The 15,396-nt window shown below is 45.2% G+C and overlaps 6 protein-coding genes across 8 annotated transcripts in view; 5 read left to right on the forward strand and 1 right to left on the reverse strand.

Annotated features, from left to right (window-relative positions):
* The window catches only part of LOC126557047 (ETS-like protein pointed), a 176,419-nt gene extending 172,915 nt beyond the window's left edge, over positions 1-3,504 (forward strand). For both annotated transcript variants that reach the window (XM_050212688.1, XM_050212689.1), the window contains 4 exons: positions 1,800-2,077; positions 2,164-3,063; positions 3,146-3,303; positions 3,420-3,504. In XM_050212688.1, the coding sequence (XP_050068645.1) occupies positions 1,800-2,077; positions 2,164-3,063; positions 3,146-3,303; positions 3,420-3,483 (1,400 nt within the window). In that variant the 3' untranslated portion in view covers positions 3,484-3,504. The remainder of the gene's footprint in view (positions 1-1,799; positions 2,078-2,163; positions 3,064-3,145; positions 3,304-3,419) is intronic.
* The window catches only part of LOC126559341 (calmodulin), a 279,933-nt gene that overhangs the window by 247,753 nt on the left and 16,784 nt on the right, over positions 1-15,396 (forward strand). Inside the window, exon 1 of one of the 2 annotated variants that reach the window (XM_050215487.1) lies at positions 14,796-14,800. The exons of the other annotated variant lie outside the window; for it this stretch is intronic. Within the exon in view, the coding sequence (XP_050071444.1) occupies positions 14,799-14,800 (2 nt within the window). The 5' untranslated portion in view covers positions 14,796-14,798. Of the gene's footprint in view, positions 1-14,795; positions 14,801-15,396 lie in introns of those variants that run through there. 2 annotated transcript variants of the gene reach the window in all.
* The window catches only part of LOC126559276 (zinc finger protein 593 homolog), a 338,322-nt gene that overhangs the window by 242,452 nt on the left and 80,474 nt on the right, over positions 1-15,396 (forward strand). The gene's annotated exons all lie outside the window — the stretch shown is intronic.
* LOC126559915 (zinc metalloproteinase nas-4) lies at positions 9,312-11,614 on the forward strand. Its single transcript, XM_050216082.1, has 3 exons — positions 9,312-9,663; positions 9,727-10,163; positions 11,246-11,614. Exons 1-3 carry the CDS (start codon positions 9,312-9,314, stop codon positions 11,612-11,614), a joined length of 1,158 nt encoding a protein of 385 aa, XP_050072039.1.
* On the reverse strand, positions 11,725-13,374 carry LOC126557640 (uncharacterized). Its single transcript, XM_050213490.1, has one exon. It carries the CDS (start codon positions 13,372-13,374, stop codon positions 11,725-11,727), a length of 1,650 nt encoding a protein of 549 aa, XP_050069447.1.
* Positions 13,601-15,169, forward strand: LOC126557735 (glutamate dehydrogenase, mitochondrial). The gene has a single exon (XM_050213611.1). The coding sequence runs from the start codon at positions 13,601-13,603 to the stop codon at positions 15,167-15,169; it is 1,569 nt and encodes a 522-aa protein (XP_050069568.1).

The raw sequence follows: 15,396 nt of genomic DNA on the forward strand, positions 1-15,396 counted from the left end.
GACCGACTCGGTTAAGGTTTGCTTTAGTTCAATTTTAGACTTGGTAGTTTTTTTGTTGTATGTTTTCCCTGTTGATTTCCGCTTTCGGTTTACCTTTCACCGGATGTGCGCTGCTGCACAGAAGAGATCCACGAAAGAGCCCCAATATCGGACGGTTAGATTATTTATGCTGTGTGTGTGTGTGTGTGTGTGTGCCGTGTCGTGTTTGGAGAGGTTAAAAGTAACGCGCATAGAACAACGCGCAGGTCATCACATTCGATTGAATTTTCCGACACTTGGGGAAATGCCTTTCCTTGACCATTGTTTCTAGACCCATTGGACCCAGTAATAAGCATAAGCTAGCGATGGACGAGTAGATGAAAGTGAACCACTCCGCTCCCAGAATCAGACACGTGCCGAATACGTTCTATAGTCGTTACACGCGATCATGTTTGTTGGTTCGCTATGATACTTCTTGAGACGCAACTCTCAAGCACCTTAAACGCCCATTAACATAAACACACAACGCGGTGCGGCGCACGCTTCGGAGAAGTTCCGAACGAGCCGAACATATTAATAAAGGAAGAAAAGGGACAAAAAAGCAAACGCATCGACATGCGTATGAAGTGAGCGATGATCAGCAGGACGACCAAAAAGAGAGGTTCTTTTTTATATTTAGATTTGCATAGGTGCCTTCACCATGATGATGATGATGATGATGATAATGATGATCGTACCACCGTCAACAGACAGAGCAAACGCTTTTTTTTTGTCTTTCTTTGTCCCCATCTTGATCGCGCACTATTCAGCCTTGCTGCTTAGGTTGATCTATCAAAACGACATCAATAAACAAATGCCAAGAATATCAAATTAGTGTCAGTGGTAAGGCAAAGAATAGACAGTTCGATGATGTACTTCTTCGATGCCGTAAGAAAGGGAAGGTTCATTGGCGCGCTCGGGAGACGGAAGGGCGTGCGCTGGCCGAAGAGATTGGTCCGGAAACGGAAACTAAACTTCCCGTAAAACCATTCACTTCTTTTGTGGGTGTCTCTGCTGGTATATGTGTGTGTGTGTGTATGTTTGTTTAAATAACTACAAGTCTTTATAGTTACGTCTACATTCGCCGAGTTTTTTTTTTATTGACAGCCATCATTTTCACCAAGCCGTTGTACGCGGTAGAAATATAAGATTTTATTCTTTATTTCTGCTCATCCACAACGCAACATAATGGAACATTATGCATTACACCAAAATGCCTCAATGGGAGAGAAGGATCATCAAAAGGATCTCAATCTTCCTCTTCATACACCTATTGTTGTGGTTGCTCGCATTGCTGTCGATCAAACGACAGAAGCAATCAGAAATCAGAACCCATAGGAACGGGGAAAAGATGAGCCCACAGTTTGTTTAGCTCTTCAGTCCCTTCTACCGTGTGTAGAACGCTTCCTTCAGCCCGTTCACCATGAAGCGAAATATGGAAAATAATATCTTCATGCACACGTGCATCGGTGCAACGGAAACGGAAGTGTTATTAAAAACACAAAACAGTACCCCGTACTACGATCACACGTGTTTGCATCTTTGGCTCATGGTTGTTTCATTAAACAAGAGTGATGATCGAAACGGGGCTTCAAGATTGCTATTGGGTTTTGTGATCTTTTTACTGGCTGGGTAGGTTCGCTCGTTTAATTGTAATTCCCTAACTGATGATGCATTGTGTTGTAGTTGTAAAGTTTGATGTGTTCAATTGGTCATCAAATAAAATGGTTTTATATTTATTCTTCTCTTTCTCTTGCTCTTTTTTTCACTCTCCGAAACAGGGTACGGATCAGTACATGACCGCAGTACAAGTGATCGTTCACCGCCACCACCCCTAATACCGTCTAGTGGAGGCAACGTCCCAAACGGTAACACGAACGGCAGCAGTAGTACATCCTCCATGACATCCTACCTGTCATCACTTGGGTCAAGGGGCCCGATCAGTGGAGGTAACGGACCCGGGACAACGAGTTCCGTGTATCATCAGCAATCTGGCAATGGTGGTGCGATGAAGGAAGAACAGGAGCCAAACAGTTTCATCAACATTGACGATCTTCCGGTAAGTTTCGTGCATTATTAGAATTGCATTACATTTTTGCTGGGCGCAAATCTTCTGACTAACATTTCCCTTTTCTTCCTATGCAGAACTATGGCGTTGTACCAGCACATTATGACGAGCAAGATCAATACCATTCACTCCCGGCACCGGAAACCCAACCGTCATCGCATGGATACCTCGAAAACAGTCCCGAGTTTTACTCAGCCATTCAGATGGAGCAGAAGTATATGCCACCGCACTACAAATCGGGCCCCTACACCAGTCGAGGAGGGCGATACCATCAGCCACACCACCACAGCAGTAGTTCCGGTAGTGGAGGTGGAGGAGGAGGTGGTGGAGGGTCTGGGAACCAACATGCACAGCAACAACAGCACCACCAACAGCATCCACAGCAGCAGCAGCAGCAACAGCAGCAGCAGCAACAGCAACATCAGCATCACCACCCTCACCATCATCCGCATCATCATGCGCACCACCATCCTGCCAGCCATCATCAGACAGCTCATCACACGGACAGTGGCTATCCGGAGTATGGTTCACCGTACGACACACCTCCGTTCCAGACCGTGCCCAGTAATACGACCTCGCCCCAGAGTTCGGCCGCATCCGGCAACGGAGCTCCCGGTGGTCCTGGAGGTAACGGCAGTGGCAATACCAACAACAACAATAACAACAACAACGGAGATTTACTCGGAGGCCACGTGGTCGATCCGTGGAGCTTACACCATCCCGGGCAACATCCGCACTCTGGAGCACCGCATCCCCTGCTAGACTTTCAGCATCCAGCCTACATGGGCACGACGATGGGCTTCGACAAGACTATGTTGGGCTCGTACGGGGCACAGGGCGGTGCACCGTGCTTTACCGGTAGCGGGCCAATCCAGCTGTGGCAGTTTCTGTTGGAGCTGCTCACGGACAAAACCTGCCAGAGCTTTATCTCCTGGACGGGAGATGAGTGGGAATTTAAGCTGACCGATCCCGATGAGGTAAGATCAAAGGCATTGCCAAAGCGCCAAAACATCCGCAGCTGCTAACTGGTACTAACTGATCATTCTTCTCCGTTCGCAGGTCGCTCGGCGATGGGGTGTCCGAAAGAACAAACCAAAAATGAACTACGAAAAGTTAAGCCGTGGCCTCCGGTACTATTACGATAAGAACATCATACACAAAACGGCCGGCAAACGATACGTGTATCGATTCGTATGTGATCTTCAAACACTGCTGGGGTAAGCCTTCTCACTCAAGTGCTCGGAATCGGAACAGCACCTGGCAACAAACAAAAAAAAAAAGACCACTTATACTAATTGTAACCTTTTCGGGGTTTACTTATGCTTTTTTGTAGCTACTCAGCGAAACAGGTGCACGAAATGGTTGATCTCAAGCCTGACAAAAAGGACGATGAATAGACTGGTGAAAAACAAGGCGGGTCTAAAATGGTGTAAACCTTGCTGTGAGAGGAGATATGTGATTAGAGAAGAATCATATTCAACATCCCTCACCCATACTACATGCGGGCATGCGCAGCCCGTTTACTCGATCTCCCGCTTCTGGTGCCACTATCGGAGGCAACTTGGGGAAAAGAAAAGTTTCTCTACAACAACAACAACAACAACGATGCGAAGTGAAGGAACAAATTGATTGACAAAAGATTTCCCACCAGATTACAACATAAACATGAACCTTTTCAGCAAAGGGGCAGAATTCGAACGCTGTACATGCTCTAGTCTCGTACATAATTGTGCACGGAAGCAAATATTCAATTAAACCGATTAATTCGCAAATTCGAGACTAAATTAGCACCTTCACGTGTGTGTAAAACAGTACAACAAATTGAATCCTGTATTGAAACCATGGCACTTCTTCAGTTCCTTCTGAACTCAATCAGCAGCATCGTGCTTTCCCCAGATTCCGTACTTTAGCTGCAACTAGATGTATATGAGCGGTTAGGGACACACGCATAAATGCATAGTGGAACAGAGTATTAATACTGTTTTTTTTACCATTGAACGAACAAGCGATTGTGTAAAGAAAGGTTTTTGACTTTCGATCACAAAAAAAAACCCCGAATGTATTGGTTAAGCCAATAAGGGATAAGTTACAAAACAAAACAAAAAGCTTCCAAATCCTAAGAACACTACTATGGTTCTATGGTGTGTGCTGAGTGCAAATAAGATAAGAAAGAGAAATACATATATAAATTTAAGTGTAAAAGCAGACGAAAACAAGCACATAATAGTATTGGCAAGCAGCAGCAATAGCAGTAGCAGCAGGAAGCAACGGTGGAGTATATAAGACAACTTACAAACATCTACTTAAATGTACTACGACGGAGCACAAGCGATAGATAAATCGAAAACATCTCATGTACACACAACATCATCGTGCAATGGAAATGTGGGGTTTTATGTTCGACTCGTGTAAGTTCATGCGTGTACACAATAACATGACCTGTAAAAAAAGCTTCAATCTATTACAATTAGATAGTACCATCCAACATCGATGCGGCTTTCCAAAAGAGCATTAGAGATTGGACGCCAATCAACCGCCAGCTATTTCTAGAGACGTAGCATGGTGATGCAAACTAGGCAATGTTTGGCCACAACTTACAGGATCTTTATTGAATGCGCGTTAGTTAAAAGCGATCGTGAAGCTTTGTGATAAGTTTGTACGGCATAAGTTAATTTTTTTAGTTAGTGTAGGCATGTTTTTCTTTTCTTTTCTGAGTAATATTTCTTCGATGAACATGGCACATGGCGCACGAACCATGCGCTGAGAGTTGTATCCCCCCCTAAAATGTGCTTGCATTACCGTTCCAATGGAACAGCACAGCATTGCTTACGTTTAAGTTTGGAGTCTTTCGTTTTACCTTTTGTTTTCGACTTCTTTCCTCTCTGTTTTTTTTTTTTACTTTGATTATTTAACAACTTTTGTATCATCTTTTTGATTTATAAAAAAAACGTACGACACGGTAAATCATAATGCAAAATTATTTATGGCACGACGGCCACAGTAAAGTGTAAGATTCGAGCAAATCCTTTTTCTTATTATTTTTCTACTGCAATTCCTATTGTAATGTGCAACACATTACATCGCTTCTGTTGTTATCACCAAGCAAACGGATGGATGATACGGTCTATGTGTTTATTGTACAATAAGTATGAGTGCCTCGGTTTTCCTTATTCAATAGATTTCGGGACAATGTAGCTACGATGGAGATTTTTTGTTTGCTTGTTCTGTTACAAATTCTTTCGAAAACCTCTTTTGAAAGAACTCCAAGAATTCAAGCCCCTTCACACGGTGTCAGATCCGATGTTTGACTGTTAACTATGTGCCCACTGTACTGTGCTGTAGTAGTTGAGTGTTTAATTGTAAGAGTTCTCCTTAATTGTGCAAACAATAAACTAGGCTATAAACGCCTAGCAACATTCATACAAACTGTTGCCAACCGTATTAGGGAGCTCGAGCAAGGGTAAGGCTTTCCGCTAGAGTACAAGCATAGGAAACGCATTGTTACTCAGTGCGTTTGGGCGTGTTATCAATCAGTAGTAGCAGCAGCAAACAGCAACTAGCTGAAACCGATTGGAGCTAAATTTTTGAACATTTTTGTTTTTATGTGTGTGTGTGTGTGTGCAGTTAATCTAATTACATGTGCTTCGTAACATATAAAGCTCCCCTCCTATCATCCGATTAGTCGGGCGAGATTAGATTAAAATAGTAAAACGTATAACGCAAATGAAGATTATTATTAATTGATGTAAAAAAAAAACAAAACACACACCACACACAACCACACGGTAGTAGAGTAAAATTGTGCAGAGAAAAACAAAACAAAAGCAAACCCTTATTTCGGAGTAAGGAGAAGTAAGTAATTATTAAAAATAATAAAGAAGAAAAAAACATTATTCAAAACATTAATTTCTATGGTTTGTTTATTGAATGAGATATATGTGATGAGATCATCAGCCACTTAGACTCTTGATGATTGATCATATCACAGCTAACGAGCTCGCAGCGTTCCTCTGCGCCTAGTTCCGAAATCGTCATCAACCTCCAGCTCAGACTACCGTCGTATACTTGCACGGCAAAGCAGCTCTAATAGGTCGTTTGCTGGTTCAGTGCAGGACTCATCCATTTAAAGGACCACCGGACAAATGATTATGTTGCTTTCAATCTTCTGGCTCTCTGGATGTTGTGGAGCTCATAATAGAGCACGCCTGAAAGCGAGGTTACGATAGTGCCAATATCTTCCGCCAACTCGAAAGCGTCGCCGTTAGCTGATACTATCCGCCAGATAAAGCTCGTTTGTCACTGTCGCATTGAGTGCCAAACCAATTTTAAAGGCATTGCATTTAATTCAGATGTACGCTTCGCTCACTGTCCCGTGTTTTGTGATTTACACCCAATGACGTCGATGTCGAATCGGATATCGAAGCTCCCACTTTACGTGACACTTTCCACAGCGATGTGAAACATCATACAGGGAAATCACTTCCGGCGAGAGCCCCAAGGTGTCGCCTTATTTGCCACTACAACCGCAGAGAGTATTTGCAGGTCTTGGAATGCTTTCACGGGGACCACCCTCGCGTAACGCAGTAACGAGGCGGCCAGAAAAGATCTTTTTCATTTGTCTACGTTTTATTCTTCGTCTGTCAGGATGAATAGGGCAGAAGTTTAAGAGCGGATCAGCGGCACAGTCAGCGGATTCTATGTGTTCCATGCCTACTATCTTGGCATGCTGCTCCGTGAAGGAGCTTGATCCGCCACAGGCTTTTGTAATGTAATTTCTGGCTCCCTCGTCTCGCTTTACACACAAACAGGGGGACGGTTCGTTACCAGCAATCGCTCTTGATATTGACGACACATGCGTTCGCTTAACTCAGCTTAGAAAGAACTTACTTTTAATTTCCAGCACAAACCACCATGTAATTTGTATTCGCATACAAGTTTATCTCAGTTCTTAAATGATGCACTGTATCTCCTTATTCCTATTTCCCTAGTGTACGTATTAAACGTATTAAATGGGCCTTCGCATAGCGTTGTTTGAGAATAGCATGCCATTTGGTAAAATACAAAAGATCCATGAATATGAATGATCCGATATCGTACTCCTTCGTCTGCCAAATATTCTACCATTCCAACACTCTCCATTAGAAATAGGATTGTTCCATTGCTAACGGAACAGAACGGAAAAAAACGGAACGTTTATTGGAACTGGACATGACAAGTGTTACAGTGTCTATGATGCAGTTATCGACAGGAATAAAGAAGTTAGAGAGCACGTTTCAACATTCTTATTCACAGCTAAATGTAGGTGCAAAAAACCTACCTCATGATTTCTCTCATCTGAATCTAGCTTCGATTATTCCATGGAAGGAATGGAACGAACCTAACAGGTTCGAAACACAATTCTTATCACTACTCTCTAAATAAAGGCAATGAGCCATGCTGGGATAGTGCTCTACCTGATTAAGAAAATAAAAGACGATTGAAAATATCCTACAACTCATCCAAATCCTTGATAACTGAACTGCGTCATTCAACGACATGGAACGGTTATCGGTCAATAAAGATTATACGACTTATCTGAAAGATGAATAATGATAATTACGGACACAAAAAGAGACGTAGTTAGATGTAACTCAAGAGCCTCTTATGTAGTTAAACCGAAACAACACCATTCAAAGCCTTTACATAATCAAATAAAGAGAATGTTTCACATTATTTCGACACTTTGCAAAAATCCACTTAAAATCCGCTTTGAAAGTTAAGAATTCGAGGAAAACTAAAAAAAATTGCTCAATGTTTGGAGGATAACTGCACCCCACTTTACCTATTTCACCGCCCATGCTAATGAATTGTGCTAATTAATTCAATTTGCATCACTTATGGCATTACTCCTAGTGATAGTGGCGCCTCGTGTAATGGATGATAACGACTTTTACAACGACACATAACAAACCATTGTTAGTAATCGCGAATCGTGAAGAATGTTTTATCCAACGGGGTTTAGCCATTCCCATTGCCAAAAGCCGGTTCTTCAACCAGATAAGACACACAGTTTACTGCACCATCATCATCTGTTGTTTGACGCCAATTTTTCGGCAACCCAATTCAACTGAACACGAAGATGATTTAACTTACCGACGCTGGCTTCCCCGCCAAACCTGTTCCGTTTCGGTTCGATACTTAAACCGTACGTTCTACCAAACATAACGCACTTTACTTCCGGACCACATTATTGCAATAAAATCGTAAAATAATGAGGTCAATGGAAAAGGAGTCCTTAACCTGTGGGAGGGCTATTGGAGGGGTGTGGGTACTAGACGTCATAAGCACCTTGCAATGCCGGCAACGGAATCGTTAGCAATGCGTCAAATCAAATATCATCATCAAAAAACGACAAGCTCAAATTCTGTCTGTACCGTACATATCGAGGTCGTCCGAATCGGATCTAGCTCAATGCACCTGTGACCGGGAATGTTACGAAGGTCAAGACGAAGCATGCTGGATAGTCACAATAGGTCATCCACGATACACACAAACACGCATCGGCCCAACACCTCATTTCGCCGACAATGCATGCACCACGAAGAATCGGTGTTCGATAGAACCATTATTAATATCATCCCACACCTTTACGCACTGACGCCGGCGCTCAACAAATGTCAAACGAAGCGCGACTAGCCTTATCGGTCATGGCGCAGTGAATAACCACCGATGCTTCTTTCTGCACAAAACCACACAAGGAACCGCGACATGTTCTGGGTGCGATCGTTAGAACATTTTTTGTTTCTTTTTCGGACAGCGAGGAAAACCAGCGACGGTAAGGTGTAAGGTTTGATTCACTACCCAAGCACTACATTTCACTCAATACGTAGCACTATGGCATCCACACAGACATCACACACCCGCACGCATGTGTTGTGTAAAACAATACCAAGAACCAAGTCCGCCAAGAATAAGGCGTAAAACAGTAGAATTACCTCGATGCGTGGTGCAGCTGGAAAGCTTAACCCCGACCGCCAGCTAGTGTGGCCTTCGATGGCGTTCGAAGGCAGAACAGTTAGTTGAAGGAAAGAGCCCAGGAGAACCAATATAAATAGGGTACATTTCGCCAAAGCGTTTAATCAGTGAAAGACTTTGCAGTTCTACGGTTCGGTTCTACTAGGCTCCCGAGTACATATCCCGCGTGTCTTGATTCGATCGTTCGAGTAGGAATAGGAGAATAAGCACCATGTCCGTGTTACATTTGCTGTGTGTGTTAGCGGTAGGATATTTCGCGATCGAACGATCGCAAGCCAACGTAATCATGTACGATGAAACCGTGGATAACAGTATTGATGGTTCGAGTGACGTGATAGACCTGTCCCATCTCGGCCCGGAGCTGTACGGGGAACCGGACGAAGAGGTGGGCAGACTGGTGGCCAATTTCAATCCAGAAACCGACAGCAGAAATGTGGAGGAACTGGGCTCGTATGTCGAGGGAGATATACTGATCGATCGTCCCGGTGGACGGAACGGTATCTCCAATACGGCTAACCGTTGGCCGAAGGGTATTGTGCCGTTTGTAATTTCGGGAAACTTTGGTAAGTCGCTACTAGTCTAGTGTTTGAGTTTCGGATTCTAACCTTCTGGTGACTATTTTGCAGACGCCAAGGGTATGAGTCTCATCGAGCAGGCCATCAATGAGTACCACGCGAAAACCTGCATCCGGTTTGTGCCACGTATGGGCGAGCAGAATTACATTTCCTTCGAAAGCTCCAACAGTGGCTGCTGGTCTAGTGTGGGCATGATCGGTGGCAAACAGGCAGTCAATCTGCAGATCCCCGGCTGTACTACACTGGCCGGTACCGTCATGCACGAGATGATGCATGCGGTCGGATTTTTACACGAGCAAAACCGTGAAGATCGCGACAGCTGGGTAAAGATCAACTACCAAAACATCAAACCCGGAACGAACAACAACTTCGAGAAAGCTAAGACGGGTTCCACCAACAGCTTCGGTGTGGCGTACGACTATGGCAGCATCATGCATTACTCGGCAAATGCGTTCTCCACGAATGGACAGCCCACAATCGAGCCAAAGGTAGGTGGAATCTTGTTCGGTTTGATGAAGATCGACCTTTACCCACATTAGCACACTAACTGGACAAAAGACCCCACCCCCAGTACTCCACAGCCATAGTCACATACACCATCATTAAACATTTTCCCATTTTCACACACAGAAACCATTCACTGGTGACATGGGCCAACGGATCGGGTTCAGTAACAGCGATCTCGCCAAGATTAATCTCATGTACAAATGCAAGTAGCGCACGCATTGGGCACGGATCATCGCAAAAACACTCCTTCTCGTTATCTCCACCACGAACTAACACCAACCACCATCATCTGACCTCATGGGTTGGGAAACGGGCCGCTATAGAACGGTGCGCCAGACTTTTGGCGTTTTATTATGCAAATAAAGTCACCTGACGAACTGTCTCCTTTGCATAATCAGTATCCTGCTCTGTCCTGTGTCGTAACATCTATTCTCTTTCACCACCAACCACGATCGCACGATTCATGTGCTACCTGTTCACCCATATGAGAAATTCATTTTAGCGCGCCGGAGGTAACCAGATGGGCCAACGTACTAAGTTCTCCAGCAGCGATTTAGCCAAACTGAACGCTATGTATGGATGCAGGGGAGGTTCAACAGGAGCAGGTACAAGCGCTGGTGGATCGTCTAAACCGCAACCGGTGCGACCTGCCCGACCGACGCGTCCAGCCAGACCAGCTGGCAACAATCGTCCAGGAGCGCAGGTGGCAGGTGCGATCGTGAACCTAATCGGGTCCATATTTGGCGAAGAAGACTCCAACAGCACTGTTACCGCTTCCGCAGAAGCAATGAGGCGTTAAAATGGAACGTTTCACGAAGTTCTACGAGTGTCCCGACTGTGTACTCCTTTGGCCAAACCTCCGGTGCCAAACAATCTACCTCAATCAATCTATGTGAGCGTTCGCGAACAAAAGGAATCGAATATTTGTATTTTCTACCCTAATAAAACTATGTGTATCTCATACTTCACACACTTTCATGATCTGTCTGTTTTGTGGTCCATTTTGGAAAGGAGTGGTTGTTCTGAGTGTTTGGTACAAGTTTGATTTCTATTTTCGTTTCAGGAACCTTTGAATGGTGCTAAAATGGGCCAGCGGGATGGTTTTTCGTGGAGCGATATGGAAAAACTCAACCGGATGTACAATTGCCAAGCAAGCGGTGGAAACGCTCAAACGATTCTTCGACCGCCCACATTTGGAATGTTGCCATCTGTAGTAGGAGCAATGCCAGGGCCAACCGCGCCAACGGGTCAAGGTGTTGGACCGTACTATCCACCATCGGGGCCCGCTCCCAATTATCCATTCTATCCTCCGAATGGAGTTCCAATGTACCCGTACAGACCATTCCCTGGAACAGGCTATCCTGGTCCTGGATTTGGATACTACCCTTACATGGAGGAGAACGACTCAACGAAAAAACAAAACTCCCATTAAACACACCGCTGAACAACGTACAAATTTTTGTTGCATGAGGTTTTATGCATAATTAACTTACCCGTAAAAGAAATACAATAAACTTCAACAAGTCGAACCGTCTACAGTCACTACTGGTATCGCTTGTTCACCAACATCCGCGAACGGGGCAGTTTGCATTGACTGAGCGTGTGAAGACGATATTGCATTTCCGGTGCCGTGATACGCTTTCGCACATTCTCCACCAGTTTCGGATGCTCAGTCGGAAGTACGATACGTTCGTCGTGCTGATTCACGTCCTGGCCCTCGGCACATTCGGCACACTGTTGGCTACCGTACAGGGTACTGATGGGTGCATCTTCTTCCATCGTCGTACCATCGGCACTCATGTAAACCAACCCAAGTACCTTGCGTTCAATGGCCGAAAGGGCATTCATCAAGATCTCTTCCGTGATACGGCTGCGATCGGTGCTGGTAGTTGCTGCCATGAGCTGCGATATTTTTGCACGATCAAATCCTACCACCGACAGAGCTTGCTCAACAGTGGCGAGCTTTATTTCCAACGCATCCTGCTGATGGCGGACTTCTTCGTTCAGTTCTAGCGAGTGCTGCTGGGCGGACAGTAGCTGTTGCATATCCTGTTTCAGGTTCCGCTCATCCGAAAGTCTTTTCCGTTTTTCACCTTCATGCAGCCGCTCGCTATCTTTCTCGAGATCGCGTGCGATTCCATTGGCTTCCTCAATTTTGGCATTCGTTATGTTCATGTACCGGAACAGTGCGGTGTACTTGTCCTGTTGTTTTTCTATCTCCAACAGTACGTCCTGAATAGCGTCCAGGTGTAAGTACTCCATCGTATTGCCGATGATTGCACCATAACGATCGATTTTTTCACCTTGGAATGTTTTGAACAGATTGCGCTTGCGGACCAACCTTGGATCTAGTTCTGCAACACCTCGCTGGAATCCTTTTGTGCGCAGGAACGCATTTATATGACGTGTGCCAACAATCTGTCGCTCCACTTCAATCATCTCCTGAACACGGGATCGCTTGTCTCGGGTTTCCTGGGCTTTCAGTGAATCGATCCGATAGCACAGGTCTTCACCCTGATTGAAGGCCAACGTTGCCCGTTCGATCATATCGAGTAGAAACTTCCTGTTCTGGTTTAACTCAGCTACATATTGCTGCCACTGCTGATTATACAGCTTTCGCTCGCCGAGCATGTTTTCGATCTCGCACCGAAGCTTTCGATTGTCTGTATGCAGTTTTCCTTCAAGCGTGCGTGCATTATGAAGTCGGCTTTCGATGGCAGCGAGCTCGGAGCGTGATTTTTCCAACGCCTCCCCGTACACAAAGTCTGAAGGGACTGCTTTGATTGCTGAGTCTAGCTCAATGTTAGCACGCTTTATCTGCGACATCAGCTCGTTCATGTCCGTCTTAGCGGCTTCAATCTGTCGATCATACCTGACAGCATCGTCAAGCATCCGCAGAATGCAGCCACGAACAATTTCGGCTTCACGACGATGCACGGGAGCATTGTAAATTTTCAGTTTAAGCTCTTTCTGAGCTTTTTCACGCTCCAAATGAATCAACCGTTTGTTGAGGCATCGTATCTGGTACGCTTCTACTGTTTCACCCGGTTTGATAGCGTCCACCTTCGTATACCGATACTTCCAACGAATAATTTCGGCCTGTTCACGGCGCCATTGCTCGGCCCGTTCCTCGGCACTGAGGTTTTCAGTTGGCCCAAAAAAGGGAGGGACAGATGACGGAGAGTTTGCCATAACGAGGAAAATTGCACGACGAAGGATAGCACCGTCAACAGGCTACTTAGATGATTGCTTCAATATCGATCGAATAATGTTTCGCTGGATCGTAGAACGCTTTGCCGTTTCATTTCATGAGAAGCTCATCGTGTTCGACTTGCACTAATCGCTCGACTAAGTTTCCGTTCGTTCGTTTGTCCATTTTTTTTTATATAACCGTTTTTTTTTTGTGCTAAACGTGACAATGCATCGGTTCGTGGCCACTTTCAAACTGTTCCGGCGGGGAGCACATACCATCCCGAAGCATCTCGAAGCCATTCCCAACGAGCGAGATCCACCATTCTCCAAGATGGTAGAATATTGCTTCCACAAGGCATGTATCGTGCTCGAGCCACAACTAATTGAATCGATGAACAAGTATCCTTCGATGACGGCGGAAAAGCGCATCAACAGAGTGCAGGCCATTCTGAAAATCATCTCCAATAACTCGAGCACATTGGAGTTCCAGTTCCCTTTCGTGCGGGACGACGGTCAGTATGAGATGGTTACGGCATTTCGGGCCCATCATTGCCTCCATCGGCTTCCGGTCAAGGGAGGTATTCGATACTCGCTGAACGTGTGCAAGGACGAAGTCGAAGCACTCTCGGCACTGATGACCTTCAAGTGTGCCTGCGTCAACGTACCGTTCGGAGGTGCCAAAGGTGGGATAATAATCGATCCATCCAAGTATAGCGAAAAAGAATTACAAAGCATCACTAGACGCTACACGGTGGAGCTGGCGAAGAAGAACTTTATTGGACCCGGCATTGATGTACCCGCGCCGGACATGGGTACTACCTCACGCGAAATGTCCTGGATTGCCGATCAGTATGGGAAAACTTTCGGACATCGTGACATCAACACGATGGCCGTCGTTACCGGTAAACCATTGAACCAAGGCGGTGTTCGAGGTCGTACGGAAGCCACGGGCAAAGGTGTTTATATTGCGACTAATTGTTTCACGCGCGAAGCTAGCTGGATGCGCGAAATCGGGCTCGAGCCGGGCCTGGAAGGAAAGACTGTCATTGTGCAGGGTTTCGGAAACGTTGGGCAGTATGCGGCCGAACATTTCCATAAGGCAGGCTGCAAAGTGATAGGCATTATTGAAAGGGATGTTTCATTGCACTGCAAGTCGGGTATCGACATTAAAGCGCTGAGCCGTTACAAGACCCAACAGAAGACCATCAAAGGATATCCGAAGGCAAACGAGTTCAACGGCGATTTGCTGTTGGAAGAATGCGATATTCTTATACCAGCAGCGATGGAAAAAACAATCACCTCCGAAAACGCCAAACATATAAAGGCAAAGATCATTGCGGAGGGAGCGAACGGTCCTACGACGCCGGCAGCCGATAAAATACTACAGGAACGCCGCATTCTCGTCATTCCCGATCTCTATTGCAATGCCGGCGGTGTAACCGCATCGTACTTTGAGTACCTCAAAAATATTAATCACATCTCGTTCGGTAAGCTATCGTTCCGTCACGAGGCTCAGAACTTGCGTGAAGTGCTCGCCTCCGTGCAGGAGTCCTTGCGAAGTGCGGGAGTGTGCGTTACTGTAACACCTAGCAAACATCTTAAGCATTACTTTGAGCATGCGAGCGAGGCCGATGTCGTAACGTCCGGGTTACAGTTTGTACTAGAAACGGCTGGGAAAGGTATAATGAATGTAGCATCCCAGCACCAACTGTGTTTGGACCTTCGTACCGCGGCCTACATTTGGTCGGTGGAGAAAATTTTCAAATCTTACGAAGAAGCGGGACTTTCCATGTAAACAGTGTCCATTTGCTGCGGATATATTGTATTTCTAAATTTCAATATTCTACAATAAATTTTTTTTTTGTTTTAATCCAATTGCACACACCATTCCATACACCCTTTTTATTTAATTTACCCTTTTTTATAATAATTGTCTAAATATATCATGCAGTGATCATTAGCTTTTAATTGCGGTAATTCCACTTTCACATGAAGTACGCCTATGCATCATTCATCGTTTCC

Source organism: Anopheles maculipalpis, chromosome 2RL, assembly GCF_943734695.1.
Source record: "Anopheles maculipalpis chromosome 2RL, idAnoMacuDA_375_x, whole genome shotgun sequence".
NCBI lineage: Eukaryota > Metazoa > Arthropoda > Insecta > Diptera > Culicidae > Anopheles > Anopheles maculipalpis.

Bases quoted from the DNA above. Each gene is read 5' to 3' on its own strand.
- LOC126559915 (XM_050216082.1), top strand. From the start codon at position 9,312: ATGTCCGTGTTACATTTGCTGTGTGTGTTAGCGGTAGGATATTTCGCG. The intron at 9,664-9,726 runs GTAAGTCGCTAC...ACTATTTTGCAG, and splicing joins TGTAATTTCGGGAAACTTTG to ACGCCAAGGGTATGAGTCTC. The intron at 10,164-11,245 runs GTAGGTGGAATC...TTTTCGTTTCAG, and splicing joins AGCCCACAATCGAGCCAAAG to GAACCTTTGAATGGTGCTAA.
- LOC126557640 (XM_050213490.1), bottom strand. From the start codon at position 13,374: ATGGCAAACTCTCCGTCATCTGTCCCTCCCTTTTTTGGGCCAACTGAA.
- LOC126557735 (XM_050213611.1), top strand. From the start codon at position 13,601: ATGCATCGGTTCGTGGCCACTTTCAAACTGTTCCGGCGGGGAGCACAT.